General features: G+C 39.2%; 1 protein-coding gene across 13 annotated transcripts in view; it reads left to right on the top strand.

Moving 5' to 3' along the window:
* The window catches only part of PARD3 (par-3 family cell polarity regulator), a 455098-nt gene that overhangs the window by 343073 nt on the left and 88831 nt on the right, over positions 1–23194 (top strand). For 12 of the 13 annotated variants that reach the window (XM_062621555.1, XM_062621561.1, XM_062621556.1 and 9 more), the window contains one exon: positions 8814–9071. In XM_062621555.1, coding sequence (XP_062477539.1) covers positions 8814–9071 — 258 coding nt within the window. Of the gene's footprint in view, positions 1–8813; positions 9076–23194 lie in introns of those variants that run through there. The other variant, XM_062621570.1, reaches the window with a different exon arrangement.

The following is a 23194-nucleotide window of genomic DNA, read 5'->3' on the forward strand; positions in this document are numbered from 1 at the left end:
TTCTTTAATGTAACTTCTCATAAAATGAACATGTTATTCTCTTCTTAATGTATTAGAGCACTTACAGCAATTGCCTTCTCACCTTTACCTCTCCCTCCCCTCCTTTTTTTTTTCACTACAGCCCTCCTGGGTTGTAGCTCATTAAAAGTTTTTTAAATGCTCATGCATCTCTTCTGCATGTGGGATTTGAGGGGAGGGGAACTTCAGAGAGACAGTAAGTACTATCACATAGTCTAATTGGCAAATAGGCTGTGATTGTTGAAGGAGAAAGAAAATTAAGACTGACTGATTGTGTAGATGCATTTCTTTAATTTCAAGGTGGTGAGCAGCTTCTTTTTTTTTTTTTCTTTTTATATGTGTAGTCCCCGTTATGCTTCTCTGTTGTTGTAGAACCAACACATAAGAAATATATGTGTGTAAAATTTCTATGTAGGTGCAGAATTATAGATCTAGAAGAAAGACTGCATCACTTTTCCAAGGTAGGATCTCCTGGGTATGTCATTCCTGAAAGATGTTTGTTTCATAGAATCATAGAATCATAGAATAGTTAGGGTTGGAAAGGACCTTAAGATCATCTAGTTCCAACCCCCCTGCCATGGGCAGGGACACCTTACACTAAATCATGTCACCCAAGGCCTCGTCCAACCTGGTTTTCATCTTCCTTTTTTTCCAGTTCACAATGACATACACACTACAACTTCCCTTAGCAAACTTTTCTACTACATTTCATTAGAAAGTTCCACTGCCCACAGTATCTAGTCTCAGTTATTCTTGCTTCAGTTTAAACACTTAGTACTGACCTTAGAGATCAAAAACATTACTCTTTTCCTCCTTATGTAGCAGGAGACTGCTATTATGTCCCCACTGTCTTTTTCTTTTCCCCAACAGCTTGACATTGCTGACTTGTAGATATCTGTTATCCAGTAGAGCATCCAGATCCATTCCTGAAAAAGCAACTTACAGATTTTCCCCCTACTTTTAATTTTGTACTTAATTATTTCAGCTATGTAAATTACTTTCCAGTTGCTGTTATTGAAGATAATTTTATTTTTGAAGTCTGCTCTATTTTTTAAGAACATTTGAAATGTTAATCCTTTCCTCCAGAGTTTTCTGCAGATTCAGTAGCAAAACCCTGGGTAAATTCAGAGAGAGATCCTTGTAGAAAATGTCTTGATCCATCCATCTATCATGACTATGAATTACTGAAAGCTACTCTAGATACTCAGTAGGAAGTGCCTGGTTCAACCTGTTGTATCCGTCCTGTAGCTGTTTTTCTTAGCCTCGGATGTACTGTTTCTGCTCTGTTCACATGGGCATTTACTGTGTTGTAGAAGGAAATCTGACTTGGCCATATGTTTTGATAAATCTGTGTGGCTACTGCTCGTCCCATTATCCTCTCTGTGCTTACTAGTAGTTTGTTTCAAAGGGGATTGAAGTTAAACTGATGAGTGTAATTTTCCTTCTTCTCTGAGGGATGTTTGACTTTTTCTGTCTTTCCAGTATTTCAGCTGCCCTTAACAAGTTCTCCTGGTTACAGAAAAAGGTCTGAAACAACCTCAGACAATTGTGGGTGTTGGATGAAATTCAACTAGCTTAACTAGCTTAACTAGTTTCTTGCTAGTTCTTTTGCTGTTAGATTGGAGATCTTTGTGTTATTGGTGGCAGTTATCAATTGTGCTGGCCACCTGCTTGCAATCAACAAAGACAGATGCAAAGAAAAAAGACCATTAAGCCTTAGGTCTCTTCAGCATCATCTGTCAATATCATTCCCTCACTACTGAGCAGGGGAGCAACCTTTTCTTTGCTCTTCCTTTTACTGCTAATGCAATTACGCAATGATTTATTGTTGTCTTTAAAGCTCCCTGCTACTTTTCTTTCAGATTGTGCCTTTCTTATTTTGTCCCCATATGTTTATGCTTATCCATAGCAAACTGACCACATTTTGTATGTGTTTCTCCATGTGTCTGAGATCAGAAGACAGTCGTATTTCAGCCAGCTGGCCATACGTATATGTACATAGGAGATAAGGCAGAAAAATTAATTTTTTTCTTTTAATGATTGGGAAAAGGCTGGTCTCCATCCTTTCAATTTTTAAAAAATATATATATTTACATAGCAGTATTACCTTTTTTGTATTTTTTTTTTATAATATGCCAAAGTTTTGCATGAAATGAGGGAGGAAATGAGGAAGAGGAGTCGTCCTTTTGTGTAAGCTACTGCTGTTGCTGCCCATGATTATCCATTGCCCACAGTGATTCTTTAGAATGTTTTTCCCAGGAAAGCAGATGGCTTTTCTGAAAGGTAGTTATAACTGTGATAACAGACCAGGTCTAATCATGATAAGAAAAGCTGAGTGTCATATGCTGGTTCAGAGGGAAATCACAATAATGCCTATAATCAAGATACCCTCATTAGAAGAGTAGTTGTCAGAAAAATTCTGCTTGGATCCAGACAAAGGTCAAAATAAAATGCAGGAGAGGACAAACTCCCATATTGACTTGATTGCCAAAAATTCGAAAAAGGGCCATTAAAGCCCTGAAGGCAGTCAAGGAGAGGGGGAGGAGGAACAGCAAGACCTAGCTTAGTTGGCGCACTGTGCCTGCAAGGTATTTTTCACTAGCAAAAGAGGAGGGGACAAATTTGTCAAGGTTTGGCTACTGGCCAGCGCACCTTCTGACCTCTTTTATAAGAAGCAATATCTGGCAAAAATTGGACTGAATGTGTTCACCCCGCCTGGCTAACTTAAACAAGCCGGCTGGCTTTATAAACGTGTCATTGTTTTTGTCTGTTTTCAGTCCATCATCCCAGCGCATGCCAGTCTGATGGCAGAAGAACTGAGAACTGGCAGTGGTGAATGGCTTGTCATTTAGCTTCTGTCCTTACACAATGCTGTTTCTATCCTTAATAAACATTGTCAGCCATCTCACATATGTGGAACTACAAGCACTCAATACTGATTTTGCAAATGAGTGAGCCTCCATGGAAAAGATGAGGTTGTGGATTATCATTTGGCCAATAGTTGAGTCCTGGCATCAGCAGCAGGATTAATTGAATTGACCAAGCAATTGTACACCAGAAGCAGCAGCCAACTTCGTTTCAGCTCTTAGGGGAGGACATTGCTGCCATTGCAATGGCACATATAATCTACAAGCCATGAATATTCTTTCCATGTCGTGTTCATCAATTAAGATAAGTAGGTGACTTTTTTCAAGGATCTAAAACACTAATATGAAAAAATCCCACAAAGGAGACTGAAGCTCCCAAGGGATTTTGAGTATGTTTACAATTTCACTCCTAACACCACATGAAATTAGGGTTGTTTCTCTTCTTTGCCAACTTTGCTTATTCACTTTTACTCACAGCAGCTCTGCCAGCACCAAAGATTTAGATTTTCTGCTGCTGGAAAAACTTAAACTTTAGCTCAGACAGAACTGCTGTGTAGACATTTAGCTCAGGGTGGGGTTGAGCTTTCAGGATCCACGTAAGAATTACATGGCTTATTGCCCTTTTTGGTCAAGGGAGGGGGACTCGACACAGTTGGTAGAGCTTGGAGAAAGGTTTAGCTTCACCTTGAAATGGCCATCTTACAAACGTTCAATTGAACTGCTCTCTAAACCCTGTGGGCAGCTGCCTGGTGTGACTGAATCTTGACCAGTTCTTCTGGGAGTCCAAAACATATGTTGACACCTACATTTATATGTCTAAAATGGTAGTTGCCTTCATCTGAAAGCTGAATCTCACAGCATTTTGAAGAAGGGAATGAGGTGGCTGCTGTTTGCTGGGGACAGCAGCACATAAATATTTCCATTAGTTTTGTGACCGTTTTACATGCATAGGAATTGCTATAGGATGGGTATGTCTATCATTACTGGATTAGCTTGCAATGAAAAGCTCTTCTAACAATTACAGGAAGTTCTGCAGCTAACAATATTGTCATTTGAAGCAGTTATCATTAGCTTTTGAATTGAATGGCACACAAATACATGAGGATAGTTTATACTGAACATTATAATTTGAGTTTCAAAAGCATGACAGTACATTGTTGACATTTTCAGTATTAACACTTCAGCAAAAAGGGTTTAGAAACTTCTTTGGATTGCTTTTGTATTTTCAAAAGTTCAGTTCCATTTAAACAGTGCAGAATTGTTTAGATGTTTTTGCAAAATTCTGTGAAGATTAAAAGAGCTATGTGGATGCTAAGCTTTATTATTATTATTGTTAATATTAAACCCACACAAAATCTGTAGGAAGGCCATAAATCCTCAAAACTAGCTAATCTGAAATTTCAGACATAGGCGTTTTTATTGTGCCGTGTCATGAAGAAATACAATTCAGTCAAGACAGCTTAATACACATATCCCTGTTGTGAAACCAAAGCACTGTGGTCAAACACTTCTACAGATTTCAATAGTGGAATCATTGCTGATTGTGGCTGAAGTACAGAGCAAATTCCATGTTCTTGTCTGTGCTATTTATATAATCATGTTAATCTTTCCCACAGTAGTCTGCACTGGCATTTCCCATATGTGTACTTAGTGCAGTATATGCTAACAAATAGTTTGAGCCGTATCGTGCATATACACACACGCACAAGGAGGAGGGTCAAAACAAAAAATAACATCACGTTAAGTTTAGGGTCTCATATGAAAATATATTCAGAGTTAAAAACTAATATAATTGCAAAAGGGATAATGCAATATTCAGCTGATTGATAGCTATCATTATGTATTTTTCCCAGGTCATTTGGTTCCTTTGGGTTTGGAGACATAATGTTTAAATGCAGTGTGTCCTGGAGACAGCAAAAACAAAGCTGTATTTTAAACAATATCGATAAATATTTTAAGTAGTCAGAATACCTATACTTTTGGATTGTGAAAGTGATAGGACTTGCACAGTGGTTTAAACTTAAAGCACAGAAAAATAATGAAAAGAAAAAAATCAGAACATTTTGAGTGTCAGTATAGTCAGGTATAAGTTTTGCCTTAGGCTTATTCTTTGCTAAATGTTACTACAAATGGTTACTGAGGACTTTGGTTATAATTAACATGAAGATTTATAATGTGTTAAGATTATATTTTTTACTATTACATATGTGTATTAACACACTGTATTAGCAATTGTGGAAAATATACCAAAAATTTTCCTGGTGGATCTGAACATAATTACTTCCATAACACTTCAACAATCAGTTCTTTCCCACTTGAACAGTAATAGGTAGCCCTCATTGAACCATGCACAGAAAAATCTTACTGTTCTTGCTGCAAATGTTGCTGCATCCAAGCATATTAAATAGCTAAAAGTAGATACGTGAGAAAAATTGGTAAGCATGAAATGAGGGACACTCCTGTCTACACCTGTGGAAAGTGATGTGATGGTCAGAAGTTAGATAAGTTCATTGGCATCTCTCATAGCTGTCAATGTAACACTGAGACCAATATCACCAATTACCACCAGGTAATTCAGTTTTATAAGGACTTCAGATTTTAATGTTTTCTTGTGATTTAGTCTGTGCCACATTATTGCTATACCGTCAGATTTCATACTCTGAAATTTTGGTTGTCTAAAATACATGGTGTTTTTTTTTCCTTAATTAGTGTCAGTCAGTGTTCCATTATCTGATGATACATTGCCTATTGAAATTAAAATTTAATCTACCAATGTCTAGGAAATTTCTGATATCCTTTGCTTCTCCCATTCAGAGGACAAGTATCAATAGAAAAATGCAATCCTCCACCTGTAATTAATACAGGTGTCTTGGTTTCGGCTGGGATAGAGTCAATTTTCTTCCTAGTAGCTAGTACAGTGCTGTATTTTGAATTTAGTGTGAGAATAATGTTGATAACACACTGCTGTGTTTTGTTGATGCTAAGTAATATGTACATTAAGTCAAGGACTTTTAAGCTTCTCATGGCCTGCTGGCAAGAAGGCTTGAGGAGCACAAGAAGCTGTGAAGGGACACAACCAGGACAGCTAACCCCAAGTGACCCAAGAGATATTCCATACAATATGGCATCATGCTCAGCATATAAACTCAGGAGAGTTGGCCAGGAAGGGCCAATTGCTGCCTCAGAATGGGCTGAGTATCAGTCAGTGGATAATGAGCAACTGTACTGTGCATCACTTGTTTTTTGTCTTCACTTCTATTTCTCTTTTTGTTATCTCCCTTTTCATTACAATTAGTTCTAGTACTAGTATACTTTATTTCAATTGTTAAACCATTCTGTGGGTTTTACCTTTTTCTGCTCCCCAGCCCACTGCAGGTGGGGGGAGTGAGTAATCAGCTACATGGTACTTAGTTAACAGCTGAGGTTAAACCATGACAACAGAGCTACAAATTGGAAGTGAAACCTGCAGAGAGGAATTGACAACCACAGGTCATTTTCAGGCCTATTTTTCTTTCTGCATAGGTACCTTCCAAGTGATTAAGGTTGTAATATTTCTGAATTGCAGCTTTGGAATATAGGACAATGTAAAAGTTATATTTATATTTTATATTTATATTTTTATTAGGCATGCAGAAACACAGTTTAATCTTGAAATGGGGTTTGGATTTAAACTTGAGTCTTTCTTCACTGTAAATTAAACAAAAGAAGTTTCAGTTTGATATACTGAAATTGGTGAGGAACATACTGTAAGCTGAACAGTGTTACAGTTTTCATTTCCATTTTTCTCGATTGAAATGAAAAGCAACCAGTAAATAAAATATTTTTTTACTTGCAAAACTGTAAAATTAAAAATTTATAAGTTAAACTTTCTCAGATTTCTTCTGTTTGCCTTTTTGTGTGTGTGTATGTATCTGTTTTTCTTTTCACTGTGACTGAGTATGAGTGGTGCACAAGTCAGTGGTAGCAGACATAAAAAGAGGAATTATGCTCAGGTATAACTTAGAGCATGTAAATGAATCACTGAACCATCAGTGTGGATGGTACTGACTGTTGAAGGGAATTCAGCCAGGCAGTTGTATCCCAGATCAGTATCCTTGGTCAATACTTGCAAGATTTGGGAGAGAAAAAGGACTGCCTATCACTTCTCCTATTCCTTTCTTTTGTTACAATGATCTTTGTTAGTATAGAAAGAGCAATTTGCTTGGGACCCAGTCTGATGAAGACACTTAAATTTAGATGTTCATATGCCAGCTAAGGGCTGGATTCATATGCTTGAACACAGATGTCTTTTGTCATTTTAGTCATCACAGCCTCTGAGATGCCAGCATGGGCCTGGCAGATGTGACAAGGACCTACAGGGGTTTTTCTTGCCCAGCAGCTGGAGGTCCAGCAGGATTACCTGGGGATGTCAGGTGTCCATAGCTGCTTATGTCTGAGCAGGTGAATCAAGACTGGGTGTCCAAGCTCCCAAGGAAGACCTAAACAGCATCAAAAGCATCTGCAGAGTGACTCATCTCATGCTAGGACAGAACAACTAACATGGCAGCTGTGTGATTCTGGAATCTGCTGACTTACAGCTCCCTAGACTGTAAAGGGCACCTGCACATGTAGCTGGCATGGCCACCCCTGCTGCAGGCACCTAAATTCTGATGGCTTTATCTACAGGCCACAAATCCCACCATTTGTGTATCCTCTTTTCTTTTTGCAAAGATTAATCTTGAATGGGACTAAGTTTAAAATTTGTGAAAACGTCAAAGTTACTTTAAGACTTTTCAATTTTCAAAAGAAACAAGGCTTAGAGTAGTCTGCTCTTGTTCAAAGTTGGTGAGCAAGCTCTTTGGAAATGTCATGTAACAGAGGTGCACAGAGCTGTAGTCTGAATGGATGGATGCTGTCACACTGTGTAGCCATGGCTGTATTAGATGAAACAAGAGCACATTTTACTAATGGAAAGGAGGAGACATCTGGGTGCTTCATTTTGCAATGATGACAGACCATTAAATTGGTCTAGGGAGACAATGTTGAGGGGGTTGTTTTTTTTTCTGTTCACTGTGCCTGTGTGTGTGATACATCAAATTTTCTAAAATGACAAAGAAACTTTGAAGCCCAGATTAAATTTTGGTAATAGCTTTGTGGGCTTTTGAAAATACGACCAGCACTCAATTTGTGTTTGTCAGGTTCCTAAATGTCATCTGGTTTTATTTGTTGCTTTCTATTATACAACTAAAGAAGCATGCCTAGACACAAAACCCCTGCGTCACCTTTCATTTGTAACTTTAACATAAGGCACATGTTGTTACTTTATGAGAAGAAACTGCCTACTTTGGGGAGATGCCAGATTCAGTCTGTTTACATTTTAAACAAAACATGCACATTTTAAATGATTCACACTAGAATCTACTTCTGCTCTTTGCTGCATGTATGCATACATAAAGGTACATATGTGTCCCCCCATCCTTATGAAGTTTTTCAGTTCCAAAAGAAGTATGATTTCTGTAGTAGTTGGCCAAGAAAGTACATTACAATTCCTATCTAAATACAGGCATTAATTCTGATAGGTTTTGATGGAGTACAAGGCAGTATGAATGGTGTTTAGCCCTTGTCAGACAGGTCAGGTAATAGCATAGGCATACTAAGATGCATGAAGCAGCAAGTAAACTCTATTTACCAACACCTATGGCTAGTCATTATTTAACTTAATAATGAAACAAAAGTGGATAATAAGACTTTGTCCTTCAAGACCAGTGTTGCTTCAATCCAGGCTTCCATAGCTAACACAAACCTGAGACTCCATGACAAACTGAAACTGGAAACACTTCAGTGGTTTTTATTAAGATGGGCTACCAAAAGTGTCTGCTAACTGCTGTTTTCAAACTATTGGGGGGTGGGGGGGGGAACATTAGTTTCAGCCTGCTTTTAATTTTTCAGAATTCAAGCAAAAACTCGAGAATTTCGAGAGAGACAAGCTCGGGAACGTGACTATGCAGAGATACAGGATTTTAACCGGACATTTGGCTGTGATGTGGACCCAATGTATGCTGGGATTGCTTCCTATGACTCTTCTTCAAACAGTGGCACAATAATGCTGAACACCCGACCACAGAGCCCAAGGGAAGGGGAGACAGTGGAAGCCTTATATGCCCAAGTAAAGAAACCACGGAATTCAAAGTCTTCACCTGTAGACAGGTAGGCACCAGACATCAATCAATATGCTCTTTCAAAATCTTCCCTTGTAATGCTTTTGTCATGGGAGATGACTGTACATCAATTGGAAAGTCAGAACTGCTTTTTTGTTAATGGCTTTTTAAAAGCCTTTATGTAGAAAAGTATTGAACTCACACAAATCAAAATCTAACAAAAGTTATTTTCTGCAGAGCAACTGCTGTTCTTCTCATTCTTCAGGAATTTTGGAGTCACTGTTTGCTACCATTCAAATTAAATCCAAATTGTAACATCATCTGGTTTATTTATCAGAGCGCTAACTGATCTGGTTGTGGAATACAGCACTGCCAGCCTGTTCACAGCAGTTACAAAATCTCTGGAAAGTTCTTGTTGTAGCAAAAGTGGGTGAAAACTTACCTGGATTCTAGTCGTGCTGTAGTCTTGAACTTCAGTCTAAGAGGTTGAGTATTTTAATCAAATATAGAGTAAGTGAGTAAACTCCAAGCTTGACTCATTAATTGCTTTCTTTTCTCAGGCTTTAGCTTGTAAGTTATACTCTTCATGTGGCTACACTTTCTGAACTGTGTCATGCTTGGTTTTTTGCTGAAATTGAGCAAAATTATGGTTTCTGTTGACGGAATTTTGAGTTCATTTGAAAACCTGAAGCTAAAACAGGCATATAAACTAACATAAAGTAGAAATAACCAAAGGCAAAAATCACAGGTTTTTTTGTAATTTAACAATGAAAATACATCTGTTTTCTTGGCTTACATTTATGAACTTGTAGTTCTGCATTTTCTCAGCTTTACAAAAGCTAACATTAAAATCCTAGTGCAGGAGGTATTGTTAACTCATACAGAGGTTATTAATTTAACTCATAGTAAAAACATTCATTGCTTTGTTTTACACCCCATTCTTTCCATGAGAAAAATACTGGATTTCCAGGTAAACCAGCAGAGCAGTGTCTTTGGTTGCAGTGTTTAAGATCTGTATAGCTCTATGGGAGGACTGGCATTCATCTTGCATATTCTGTTCTAGGCAGTAATGGAGTCATTTGTATTTGGTCTTAAGAATAAGTTGTGGTTGTGCAGAGTTCAGTTGTCTAAAACTCTTTTTAATTGAGGACCAAGAGTAGTGTATTTAAGCCTCCACTAGATCATTTTTGAAAAGTTTGTTTGGATAATATGGGTAAAAATATACCTTCTAACATGACAAATAAAGAAATCTCAGTTGCATTGTGGAATGCATAAATTTTCACTAAAATTCAGTAGCACACCTGCCCTTTTATTTTCTCAATCACACTGTTCTCTTCTTTTGCACTATGTAAAAGGTCCAGTTTCCATATTGAATAAAAATAACTTATATTTTGTGGATAACTACATTATTTCAGTGAAGGAAGCAAAATAATTTTAAAAGACAACAGCTTCATCTGTGCCCTTAAAATTTTCTGTTCCTTAGCCTTATATTGACTGGTGCTGGTATGCCCTGTTGCCTGACATTTAAGCACTTTCGTGCCTTTGGAAATCAAGATAGCTTGGTTGGATATGGTTGCCACGTGGTGACTTTCACAGCTGGTTTTGTTAGACCAAAGGCAGTGTTTCATGCTGGAGTTGAATGGCACCAATGTCACATCAACAAAAAAAAAATGCTTTGATGCAAACCTGGCACGGTGAAATATAAGACCTGCATGACCTAGCTAACTCTATGTGATTGCTGATAAAAGAGCCGGGAGAGAGTGAGTCGAACTGAAGATAATGGAGTACTGGGGGAATCTGATGTTAATCACATGGGCAGGACTGAAGAGCAGTGTGGTAGTTTTGCACTTTCAGGCTGCTCCTGGAGCACAGAAGGGTCTGTCTCTCACAGCTGGATCACACTGCTCTCTGTGAGCAGAGAGAGAAGATGCAAGTCAGGGACTAAAACAGGCAAGAAAAGCCCCCCAGTCCCGTGATAAAAGGGAGATGCATTCAGCAAGAAATATCTGGAAAGAAATAGGCAATTTAAGATGGAGAAAGATTGTTAATTCCTGTAAATGTGAAGTACATGTTCAAAGGTTTGGTGTGTAGGGTTTTCTTCCTGTCTCCTCACACCTTTATATAAATAGCCAAACTGTGGAGCTGATGAATCCAGCAGCAGGAGAGCTTTTGGGGAACATCGCAGCTGCTTGCACAATTTCAGGCTCAAATTTAACTCTCCAGAAGTCAGGCCAACAGCAGACAGAGTATGTCATAGAATTGTAGAATGGTTTGGGTTGGAAGGGACTTTAATGATCATCTAGTTGGGCACAGAAGAGGTGATGTAACAGCTGTGAGGGAGCAGTTTTCAGTCTTCCTTGAGGTGTGTGAAGTACATCTGTGAGCTTGAACATATGTAATGGTCAGCAGCAGAGCCTGGATCGCCACTAAGCCATCTTCCCAAGGCTGCCCTGTGTTTTACAGGCTTTCTCTCAGATGTATTAAGGAAGTATCATCTGAGCATCATTTTTAAAAATAGTTGTGGCCTGAGGTGCTTGTTAACTGTGTTGTCTCCCCAGCTGTAGGATACCTGGCTCCTCACCCTTTGTGCACTGCAACTTGTTTCTTGCTGTCCAACAGCTGGTTGCAGTTCTGCATCCTTAAAATATTGTTTACATTAATGTTCACCTGTGGTAAGCATTATTTTTGAGTGTGTTTTTCCCCTTTACCCTGCCATCCTTTCCTTTCCTCTGGATGTTTCAGAGGTTACCTAAATAGAAACAGTCGCTTCCAGCCTTTCGGGATGGGAAAGGAAATCACTCACAGCGCATTACCCTTGTGCTGAACTGCCAGGAGCTGATAACAGCCAGGCTGTCTCAAATCTTTAGCACGTTCATATTAAAAGCAGCATTGTTTATATGGGAAATTTTATTTCTATTAAAGTTTGGTGCTTAGTGCCAAACAAAATTTGACATTTAAGTACGTCCAAAAGGTTTTTTAAAAGTCTCTTACAAAGAAGCCTATAACAAAATGTCCCATAATAGTTTGCATACCATTGCTGAACACTTATGACAATTTTTTCCTTAACTTGCAAGAGAATTACTGCGCCTGTGTGTGAGGCCTTGTCAGGGTTTGGTTTTCGTTAATATTCCTTCAACTTCTCCCTAATTTCCGTCAACACAGGCCACCATCTGATGTAAGTTTAACTGTCATGGCATATGAATGATAACAAAGAGGAGGATGAGTGTGTAAACTGTTCATCAGAATAATGGACAATTTTATTCAATTTTTACAAATTTAAGGATATTATGAGGATAACTATTATAGTGCTTCAACAAATGATGGTACTGTCATCAGGCAGAAGTCCTCCAAGTATTTTATAACCTAACTTGAAACCAGTGTTAAAAACAGGCTTGTTTCTTCATTCTGCTTCTTGGATGTATTTTATGCGTGCATGTATTCCAAGCACTGCAGTTGTAGACAGATAGTACAAAATGGTAAGAAAAATGTAGTCCATTTCTCTGTATTAGAAACTGGATTGTATAATGACAAAATACAGCAAACAAGAAGGAGATGTTACCTTATACTTTGGAAAATCGCACATCTGTATGTGTGTAAGTTACATTCCTTTATCCATTTTACCAACAGTGGCTGTCAAAAACCTCACACTTCTAAATAGCAAATTTTACTCAAAATACCCTTACAGGACATGATTCTGTTTTAGAATTTATATAATGCAGATTTATGTTGTATCAGAGTTAAATCTTCAATGGATATTGGTGTGGTTTGGAGGGGGTGTTGGTTTGGTTTGGTCTTCTGTGATAGTGTCTATTAAATATGTAGTTGAAATATGGGAGGATCTTTATTTTGGGCTTCCTACGTAGTCTATGCATGTGAGTAGCTCCTGTGAATCTGGAAATAATTTATATTCCAGTTACCCTAGTAAGTCTCTCCAGTAGCACACACACACACAGAGAAAATTTGGTTTTTGTTCTTGATCCTGGAGAATTAAAGCAGATTCCTTTTTTTAACAGAGGAGGAGTTTATTGCTCAGATGAAGCTCCAGCAATAAATACCGGTGATTAGTATTGCTGCATGTGCGTCAGCTGCCCTTGCAGTGTTAGCTCCATCCTATGTATTGATAGCTTACAGAGACAGGCAGCTAAGAAGTTTTTCACTTCTTATGTTAGGCATCAATGGAGGGAAATCGAGATGGAATGTATAATCTATGTTTATTTTACAGTTCAGGAACAAAGTGTCTTGAGAACTGTTTTCTTCTGAATAAAGCTTTCAGCTTAGCTGAAAAATGTCTTTAGTATGTTTTCCGTCATACAGAAGAGATGCTGCATGACTGATCAATGGTGTTTTTCATATAGATGACAATGATGCTATACAACAGAGTTTTATAGCAATCACCTGACATCCATATCTAAGCAGCATGTAGAAAGACGACTCCTAATGGACGTTTACTGGCTGTCACTCTGTAATCATTTCCCACCAAGAGTGCATTGTCCTGAAATATAATTGAAATAAAATAGGCACTGTGCTGCTGTAAAACTAAATAGCTTGAAAATAGTAGGTTAGAGTCCTCCAGCTTGCTGAAGACATTTTAATGGAAACATAAATACCATAATCATATGCTTTTTGCATGCATTTTGCCATTAAAAAGAAAAAATGTTCATTTTAGAAGGGAGACCTTTATGAACTGGTTTCTTTTCTATCAGAAGTGAAATCAAGTTATGTCAAAGGAATATTTGGGAACTGAAAATAACCCCGCTTGTTTTAACTGTCATCTGTTGGGTGCAAAGAGGCAAGATGCTGTTTTTAAGGCTAGACCTCATACTTTGCTGCTGCTCTTCCAAAAAAAAAGGGGGAGAACATTTTATTAAGATGTTAACTTCTATTCACTCAGTAGTATCTTTTTGCCTAAATTGGCACAAAGGTAATGAATCCCAGAAGCTAGAAAGAAACACTCCAATTTAATAGAGATATATGTAAAAAGTTAAATAAGCAGATCCTGTCTTTCTAGTGTTTGTAAAATAATTCTCAGCAGTAGTAGAACGGGTCATGAAAGCTATAAAATAATATATTGCCATGCCTGGATAAATATTTGTTAAAAAAAATGAGGCGCTTGTGCAGCTATATTAAACTTCTTTATTAGTAGTGTCAGTCACAAGAGGGTTCTTAAGTCTGTGTCATAGGAATCTGAGTTTACTTCAAGGCCCACCAGAGATGGAGATAGGAATTATTACTCAGGGTGTTAAGCACTTTCACGAAGGGAAGGACCATTGCGCTGAAAACCATCTAACCAATGTTAAAACCTGCAGAGCTGTGCTCAGCCTAGACTGAGTAAGATTATGAATAAGCTCTTTCCTCCTACCTCTGTTTACTTCACTGATGTTTCCCTATGCCTGGTTCCCTTGTTCTTCACTGTTTATCACCCTCTGCTGTCAGAGCCCTACAGATGACATGCTACCAGGGGAAGCTACCACTCTTATGGATAAATAATGCTGTAAATGCTCCATTAGGTTGCAAGCATTTCAGAGCAGGGACCTGTTTATTTTCCATGCTTCCTAAATAATCAGTAACATTTCAGAAATTGATAGTAATTTGGTTTAAATTATTATCTTCCAACAAGCATCACCATTTTGTGGCATAACAGAGGTTCATTCCTATGAGAATTTGGCTTCTGGAAGGACTTTCCTGGCCTAGAGAATGGCACATATGCCATTATGAGACAATCAGGCAGACTTTTGAAGACAAGCCGCTGGAGAGCAGTGGGGTAATAAACTATTTGCAGTTTTCTAACATGTAAAACTGAAAATAATGCTTGGAAGTATGGTATTTTTCCTCCTCTGTCTGTGATAACCTGGAGAAGGATTAGTCAGGGCCTCCACGAGACTCTTCATGGGGTTTAATTTTACTTTAGCTCTAACACATTGGGTTTTTTTGTTCCTCTACCATTCATCCTATAAGCCACTAATCCTTGCCCCCAGGACTGCCTAAAAATTAGCCTGGTCTCTCATAGACCCATATATTTAGAACCCAATAGACGCTATTAGCATTGGCATTTTATTATCTTAGGTTGGTTGTTTTCTTTTGTTCTTCCATCTTGATAGAATATAAGACAATTTTTAATATAAATTCATGAGGATTTATGTAGGCTCCCTATTGTGAAAGTATGCAATTGCACTCTCCTGTTTGGGTTACCACTTTGGTAGAATAAATAGCAGACTTTCAGTTAACTCTATTCAGGTCTTTCATTTTAATTACTTGAAAGTCCTGGTTTCTTTCTGAATAGATACCAAGCACTGATACTGTTGTGAGAACCATGTCTTTTTTCATTTACCACAGCCACAGTCTCACTTAAACCCCGGTGGTTTTGCTTCCTCTCTCTTCCAGTCAGCTTGCTGTGTAATCTGAAGTCTGACAGCTATTTGTTTGTTTTTACAAAAGCAACCAGATTTAGTACCTCTACAAATGGTTGCAGTGGGAAAATGCATAGAAAGATAAGAGAGAGATGAACTTTCCTCTTTGGGTTACAAAACAAGGGGGTGAAGTGAGGCCTGCCTGGACCTGTCCTTAGTGCCCCTGTGCTGAGTAACTCCCAACAAAGTTCCCTTTGCTGGAAATTAGGAGTATTTGTTTAGGTGTGTGATCTTTAATTCTTTAAGTGCAGCTACTGCTTATGATGAGAGGCTATACTTACAAAGAGCAGATCAAAATCTGTAAGGGTATAATATGTATTAGGATTTAAAATACATTGTAACTGAGTTGTGTAGAATATTTTTAATTTCTATATTAGTGCAATTTGCACACACATCTAGATCAGCTGGGCATTTTGTTGCTTGGAGAAAAAATAAAAGAGAACAACCTCTACTTTTTTTTTTTTTTTTTTCCAGATTGTAGAAGGCAACAAAAAGGAGACTTAAATTATATATCCAAGTATGAAACAAAGCATGATGTAAAAACTAGAAAAAGCAATGTCTCAGACATAGAATAGTTATTGTGTGGTTTGTATTTGCAGTCCAAAAAACCAGCTGTCCGTGTAACATGCACATCTTTATTTCCCACTAATGCCATCAACACAATTTCAAGTTCTTCATCCTGAGAAAATTATGGGGAATATTTGTATACACAAAGCTGAAAAAGCAAAGGCTCTCCCATTCATTAAATGAAGTGCTTTGATCCTACCAGTGTAAACTGTTAGAATCTGTTCTTTGCTAGGCTTCTAACCAAAAATTGGATTGTGAACTGATGCAGCACTTGAATACCATAATTTAATCAGTTTAATTTTTTGTTGCTGTTGAATGTGGCTTTTTCTAAATACAATATAAATTTATGAATCCTCTTTCTTTTATGTCCCTCCAGTCAACTCATCTGTTCCTCTCTGATGAAGGATTCAGGCTTCTCCTCTCCAAGCATTTAAAGAGCAGGGGGGTTTTCATTTTAGAGGTTTCTTTCAGGAGAGGGGTGCACAGGCCTTGGAGGGAGTGCTGTGTGTTCATTGAATCTTGTGTCTCTCCTTGCTAAAACTAAATATATAATTTGAAGTTAGATTTTGAAATTAATGTAGATTTAATGGTTGAAAAGTAATATTTTTTTTTTTTTAATTTATTTATGTCCCTCTAATGTTGGAGGATTTGAAGGGATTCTTGTTCTGTTCATTTTTTATGAATGAAATCTCCTTCACAGAGGAGACAACCTATATTTAACTGCACTGTTCATCCTTATGGTCAGTCTTGTTTGTTTATATGACTTAAAAAGCATCCTGCTTACAGTTGAAGTAGTTTGTTACCAGCGGAAGTGGTGGAGTCTAATTGTGGGAAGGAATCCTCTGCAGTAACTTTTAGGAAGAAAAATAACACCACTGCATATATGTTGGGGGGTAGTGGTTAATTCCTTTTAGCATCTTGTAAACTCATTGACTGAGTGCTTATGAAACATGCCACATCAGCAACCCTGGAAATTGAGAAATTGCCAAAAGATCTCATTTCAGTTTGTTGTTGGTTGAGAAGTTGAAAACCAATGCTTTTCTACTCATCACTCAGAAAACAGTGCATATTACTGCAAGCTTGTACTTCATAGCATATTGTTAAAGAATTGGTTTATAAGGTGTTTGAAATCTTGTTCCTTAAGGCTCAAAGAAATGATGTGAGACATTAAAAGGTTTCTTGCATGAGCAATTTTATGTACTTCTGAAAAATGTTGTTCTTACATCAAACTTATTTACTTAATGTGATTTTATATTTTTTTTATTCCTTAAAAACTAGTGAAATTTAAATAGCTTTTCAATCTGATGCATTCATAGAAGTCTTTCTTACGTGATGAATATATTGAAATGTTATTGCAGTAAATAGATCACATATTTGTAATGGAGAGGTAATTTAATTTGCCTGGAGTTTAGGCAGTGATATAAGAATTTATGAAAGAAAAAGCAGAGGAGCAGATTTTTCTTCATTTTAATTTTTGTGCATAGTTTGCAACAATAATGTGTGATACATCTGAGTTGCATTGCGTTCTGTTATGAAATGTTTTCTGTGTGCAACAATTCAGTCTCAATTACAGCCTTCCCTCATTCCTAGATTTCCCTTTAATGGAAGCACAGTATAAACTGGGATGAAAAGAGAATGCAGAATTTCTACTGCCAACATTTTAAAAAGTAATTAGAATCTGTACAACTTCAATGTCCCTCAGACTTCATTTCCACTTATCTTTAGGAAGGAAATTTATTTGCAGAAAGTTGCAGTACATTCAGTAACAAGCCTCCTAGGTAGTAGGAGTTTGTCCTAAAAGTGCTCTGACCTGGCAAACAAAGGAGACAGACAGAAAATCTGGGGGATGGGGTTGTTGCTGGGCTTGCCCCAGTGGGACAGCGCTCCAGAATTAATGAAGACTGGGAGGCCTCCTATAATCCTAGGGTGAAATCGGTGTGCTCAGCTCGCTCCCTGAAATGTCTGTACACCAATGCGCGCAGCATGGGAAATAAACAGGAGGAGTTGGAAACCTGTGTTAAGTCAGGAGACTGTGATCTGGTGGCAATTACAGAGACGTGGTGGAACAGCTCACATGACTGAAATATAGTCATGGAGGGCTATGTCCTTTTCAGGAAAGACAGGCCAGCCAGGAGGGGTGGTGGGGTTGCTCTTTATGTGCGGGAGGAACTACAATGCACCGAGTTCTGTCTGGGGACAGATGATGAGCGAGTTGAGAGTCTGTGGGTGAGAATTAAGGGGCAGGCTGGCAGGGGGGATACTGCTGTAGGTGTCTGTTACAGACCACCAGATCAGGGTGAGGAAGTTGACAAGGCCTTCTACAGGCAGCTGAGAGAGGCCTCACAGTCACAGGCCGTGGTCGTCGTGGGGGATTTTAACTTCCCTGATGTTTGCTGGAAGGACCACTCAGCAACCCAGCCACAGTCCAGGAGGTTCCTCCAGTGTGTGGATGATAACTTCCTCCTGCAAATGGTGGATGAGCCGACCAGGAGAGGAGCGCTGCTGGATCTCATCCTCACTAACAAGGAGGGTCTGGTTGAAGCAGTAAGGGTAGAGGGCTGCCTTGGTTGCAGCGACCACGAGATGGTGAAGTTCAGGATCTTGTGTGGTAGGACTAGTAGAATACCAAGTAGAATTGCAACCCTGGACTTTAGCAGGGCAAACTTTGGCCTTTTCAAGCAATTGCTAGGGGAAATCCCATGGGCAAGGCTGCTTGAAGGAAAAGGGGCCCAAGATAGTTGGTTGACATTCAAGGACTGCTTTTTCCGTGCTCAAGATCGGAGCATCCCGACACGTAGGAAGTCAAGGAAGAGGGCCAAGAGACCTGTGTGGCTAAATAGGGAATTGCTGGGTATGCTCAAGTGGAAGAGGAGAGTTTACAGGTCATGGAAGGAGGGGCTGGCCACTTGGGAGGAATATAAGGCTGCTGCTAGGGGATGTAGGAAGGCAGCTAGGAGGACTAAGGCTTCCTTAGAATTAAACCTGGCAAGAAGGGTCAAGGACAGCAAAAAGAGCTTTTTCAAGTACATGGCAGACAAAACTAACACCAGAGGCAATGTAGGCCCACTGATGAATGGGATGGGTGCCCTGGTGACAGAAGATGCAGAGATGGCAGAGTTACTGAATGCCTTCTTTGTCTCTGTCTACTCTGCTGCAGGCAGTCCTGAAGAGCCCTGTACCCCTGAGACCTTAGATGAAGTCAGGTCGACGGAGCGACTTGCCTTAGTCGATGAGGAATGGGTTAGAGATCAGTTGAGCAATCTGGACGTCCATAAATCCATGGGTCCAGATGGGATGCACCCGCGGGTGCTGAGGGAACTGGCGGAAGTCATTGCTAGACCACTCGCCATCATCTTTACCAAGTCCTGGGAAACGGGAGAGGTGCCTGAGGACTGGAGGAAGGCAAATGTCACTCCGGTCTTCAAAAAGGGCAAGAAGGAGGACCCGGGTAACTATAGACCGGTCAGCCTCACCTCCATCCCTGGGAAAGTGATGGAACACCTTGTCCTTGGTGCCATCTTAAAGCATATCAAGGATAAGAGGGTTATGAGGGGCAGTCAACATGGCTTCACCAGGGGGAAATCATGTTTGACCAATCTCTTAGCCTTTTATGAGGAAATAACACGGTGGATGGATGATGGCAGAGCGGTGGATGTGGTCTACCTTGACTTCAGCAAAGCCTTTGACACAGTCTCCCACAGCATCCTCACGGCTAAATTGAGGAAGTGTGGACTGGATGACCAGGTAGTGAGGTGGACTGCGAACTGGCTGAAGGAGAGAAGCCAGAGAGTTGTAGTCTATGGGGCTGAGTCTAGTTGGAGGCCTGTAACTAGTGGAGTGCCTCAAGGGTCAGTACTGGGACCGGTATTATCTAATATATTCATCAATGATTTAGATGAGGGAATTGAGTGTACTATCAGCAAGTTTGCTGATGACACTAAGCTGGGAGGAGTGGCTGACACGCCAGAAGGCTGTGCTGCCATCCAGCGAGACCTGGACAGGCTGGAGAGTTGGGCAGGGAATAACGGGATGAAATATAACAAGGGAAAGTGTAGAGTCCTGCATCTGGGCAGGAACAACCCCAGGTTCCAGTATAGGTTGGGGAACGACCTGCTAGAGAGCAGTGTAGGGGAGAGGGACCTGGGGGTCCTAGTGGACGACAGGATGACCATGAGCCAACACTGTGCCCTTGTGGCTAAGAAGGCCAATGGCATCCTGGGGTGTATTAGAAGGGGGGTGGTTAGTAGGTCGAGAGAGGTCCTCCTTCCCCTCTACTCTGCCCTGGTGAGACCCCATCTGGAATATTGTGTCCAGTTCTGGGCCCCTCAGTTCAAGAAGGACAGGGAGCTGCTGGAGAGAGTCCAGCGCAGGGCAACGAAGATGATTAAGGGAGTGGAGCATCTCCCTTATGAGGAAAGACTGAGGGAGCTGGGTCTTTATAGTTTAGAGAAGAGGAGCCTGAGGGGTGACCTTATAAGTGTCTATAAATATATAAAGGGGGAGTGTCACGAGGATGGAGCCAGGCTCTACTCAGTGGCAAACAATGATAGGACAAGGGGTAATGGGTGCAAACTGGAACACAAGAGGTTCCACTTAAACTTGAGAAGGAACTTCTTCTCAGTGAGGGTGACGGAGCACTGGAACAGGCTGCCCAGGGAGGTTGTGGAGTCTCCTTCCCTGGAGACATTCAAAGCCCGCCTGGACACATTCCTGTGTAACGTTATCTAGGTGTTCCTGCTCTGGCAGGGGGATTGGACTAGATGATCTTTTGAGGTCCCTTCCAATCTCCAGCATACTGTGATACTGTGATACTGTGAAAATAGTAGCATCGGTTTTTATTTCCCAACACATAGTTCATGGCTCATTAATAGCTGTAGTATATAGTACTGTGTATTGTATGCTGCCGAGGAAAGAAGCAGAAGTTACTTGCCATCACTTTGTAATTGTGTTAGTAGATACAGTGCTTAAAGAAAATTAAAAAAAAAAAGAGAGAAAAAATATAAAGAAAGATAAAGTTTAGCTCTGTATTATTTTGTAATAATTTTAAACTGTTCTGTGTCTGCTTGCTTAAGATAAACTCTATGTATATTTGCAAAAATGTTGTCAAATTAACCCATCCTTTTCTAAGGATTCCTAAATGCCCATCAAGGAATGGAGGGATGAACTGACGGTATTTTAATCAGCAAAGCGTGATTTAAAGGTTGCTAAAATCAAAAAGAGCTTATTCATTTTTCATCAATAATAATTTTCCTTAATATTTCATCAAAACCTGCTGATTTAGAGACCACCTTCTGGGCTTTGATTCATTATGACTGCAGACATAATTTAATTTTTCCCCCTTTACTCATTCTGAGATATGCTCTTTCATCTTTGAGACATTGTTAAGATGTTTCTAACATTCACAGATTGCTAATTGATCCAACTTTTTTAAAACTGTACTTAAGACAGAGGCTTCTTTTCTGTGGAAGCAATTTTCCATGCATTTGCTTTTACTAATGCCTTTTTCTCAATCTCTAAGAGTGTAAATTCTCAAATAAACATATTGAAAATTGTGTGACAAGTGAGGCAAAAATATTAGCAAGATGATAGAGGAAAATTAAAAGAGTTGGTACAGTCAGTAAGATTGCACAGTCACTAAGTTAGGCCTTTGTAGTTCATCTAAAACTAACTTGGAATTAAAATAGTGCTGTAAGTAATGTTTTTTTATCTAAATCTTTGGAGGATCATGAAGAAAAGCAATTATGGGAATTTACGCAAAGGCATTTTGTGAAAGGATGTACAATTAAAAGAAATTGCTCCGTTCACTTTAGTGGGGCTGTTCATCTAATTTTTGTCTACGCTATCATACTCTGGTAATTTCTAGTCCCCAAATGCATTTGTGTTACTCTTTAAGTTGAGATTCATAACCTGTTTCTTCTTTGAAGCTCTCCCTGCAAAGTAATATCCAGGAAACTTTCCATTCAGGTGCTGTGCTAAAACAACTAATGATGTTTGGTTACTCAGCACCAGCAGAAGATAGTGGATTGAAGCAGTCTATATGTTTGGACTGTACCCTGATCCTTTTCTGTGGGTGGCTGGAAAACTGTCACAATCTTTATTTTCCTTTGCGCATCTTTCACTCGTGAAAAGCATGTCACACTCAGTGGATGCAACTGATGTCTCTTCTGTGCCTGCACACTGATTTAGGGCAGAGCCATCTTTTTCTTTCCTTATTTGTAGCCATTTTCTTTAATCCAGTCTAATTAAAATTTCCAAAAATGTCCTCAAAGTCTTGCTTAGGTGGTCAGAGCTAAGTTGTTGTTTGTCCTCTTAAGCCACATTAACAGTTCACACTGACTGAATTTCATTAGCTTTCATCAGTTACAATATTCTGATGTAGTTCAAATTACTGCAGCTTAAAATGTCACAATTTAACAGGAAAATAGGTAGAACCAAGATAGCCTTCAGTGTCAGGAATGATCTTGCTTTATTGGAGCTCACGCTTATGTTTTTTAATATTCTTTTTCACACTCAGGTACCTCCCTCATTTGTGTAGCATGTCATGTGTGGCTGTGTCCCCACATTCAGTAGAGCACATACACCTGTGCAGAATGAGATGCAGATACACTATCTGTGCTAGAATTTTATGAGTGCATGTTTATGTTTGTCTATATGTACTCATACAAAAAAAAAACAAAAATCTCTAAATTTTCTCCACTCCAGAGGAAGTGACTTCCAGACCTCATCTAGTCCAACCCCTGCTCAGAGCAGTTTTGATCAGGTCAGGTTGCTTAGGGCTGCAATTGTATCCTGAATATCTCTGAGGATGGAGCTCTCTCAGTGCCTGTTCCAGTATTTGACCAGCTTCATGCTATCTAAAAAAAAAAAAAAAACCCACCAAAAACCCAAAAGCTTCTCTTATCAGAATTTCCTGTGCTCCAGTTTGTGTTCATTTTCTCTTACCCTGTTGCTGTGCAACTCTGAGAAGAGTCTGGTGTTGGGGGGGAGGTAAGGAAGAAAAATTTTCAAAGTCTTCAGGATTACCTTAGAAAATAATACAGCATTGTTATCATTGAACTTTTCCTAGAATGATTGCCAAACCTGGCTTTTTTCTTAAATCACCTGTTGTATTTCCATATTTCGGAGTTATATTTAGGTGCATGTCTTGTTTCTCAGAAATTATTTTGAATACGTGTTGTCTTTTTTGCCACTACACTAT

This window comes from Pezoporus occidentalis, unplaced genomic scaffold, assembly GCF_034315485.1.
Source record: "Pezoporus occidentalis ecotype Australia unplaced genomic scaffold, CSIRO_AGI_Poc_V1 ctg23, whole genome shotgun sequence".
In the NCBI taxonomy this organism is placed as follows: domain Eukaryota; kingdom Metazoa; phylum Chordata; class Aves; order Psittaciformes; family Psittacidae; genus Pezoporus; species Pezoporus occidentalis.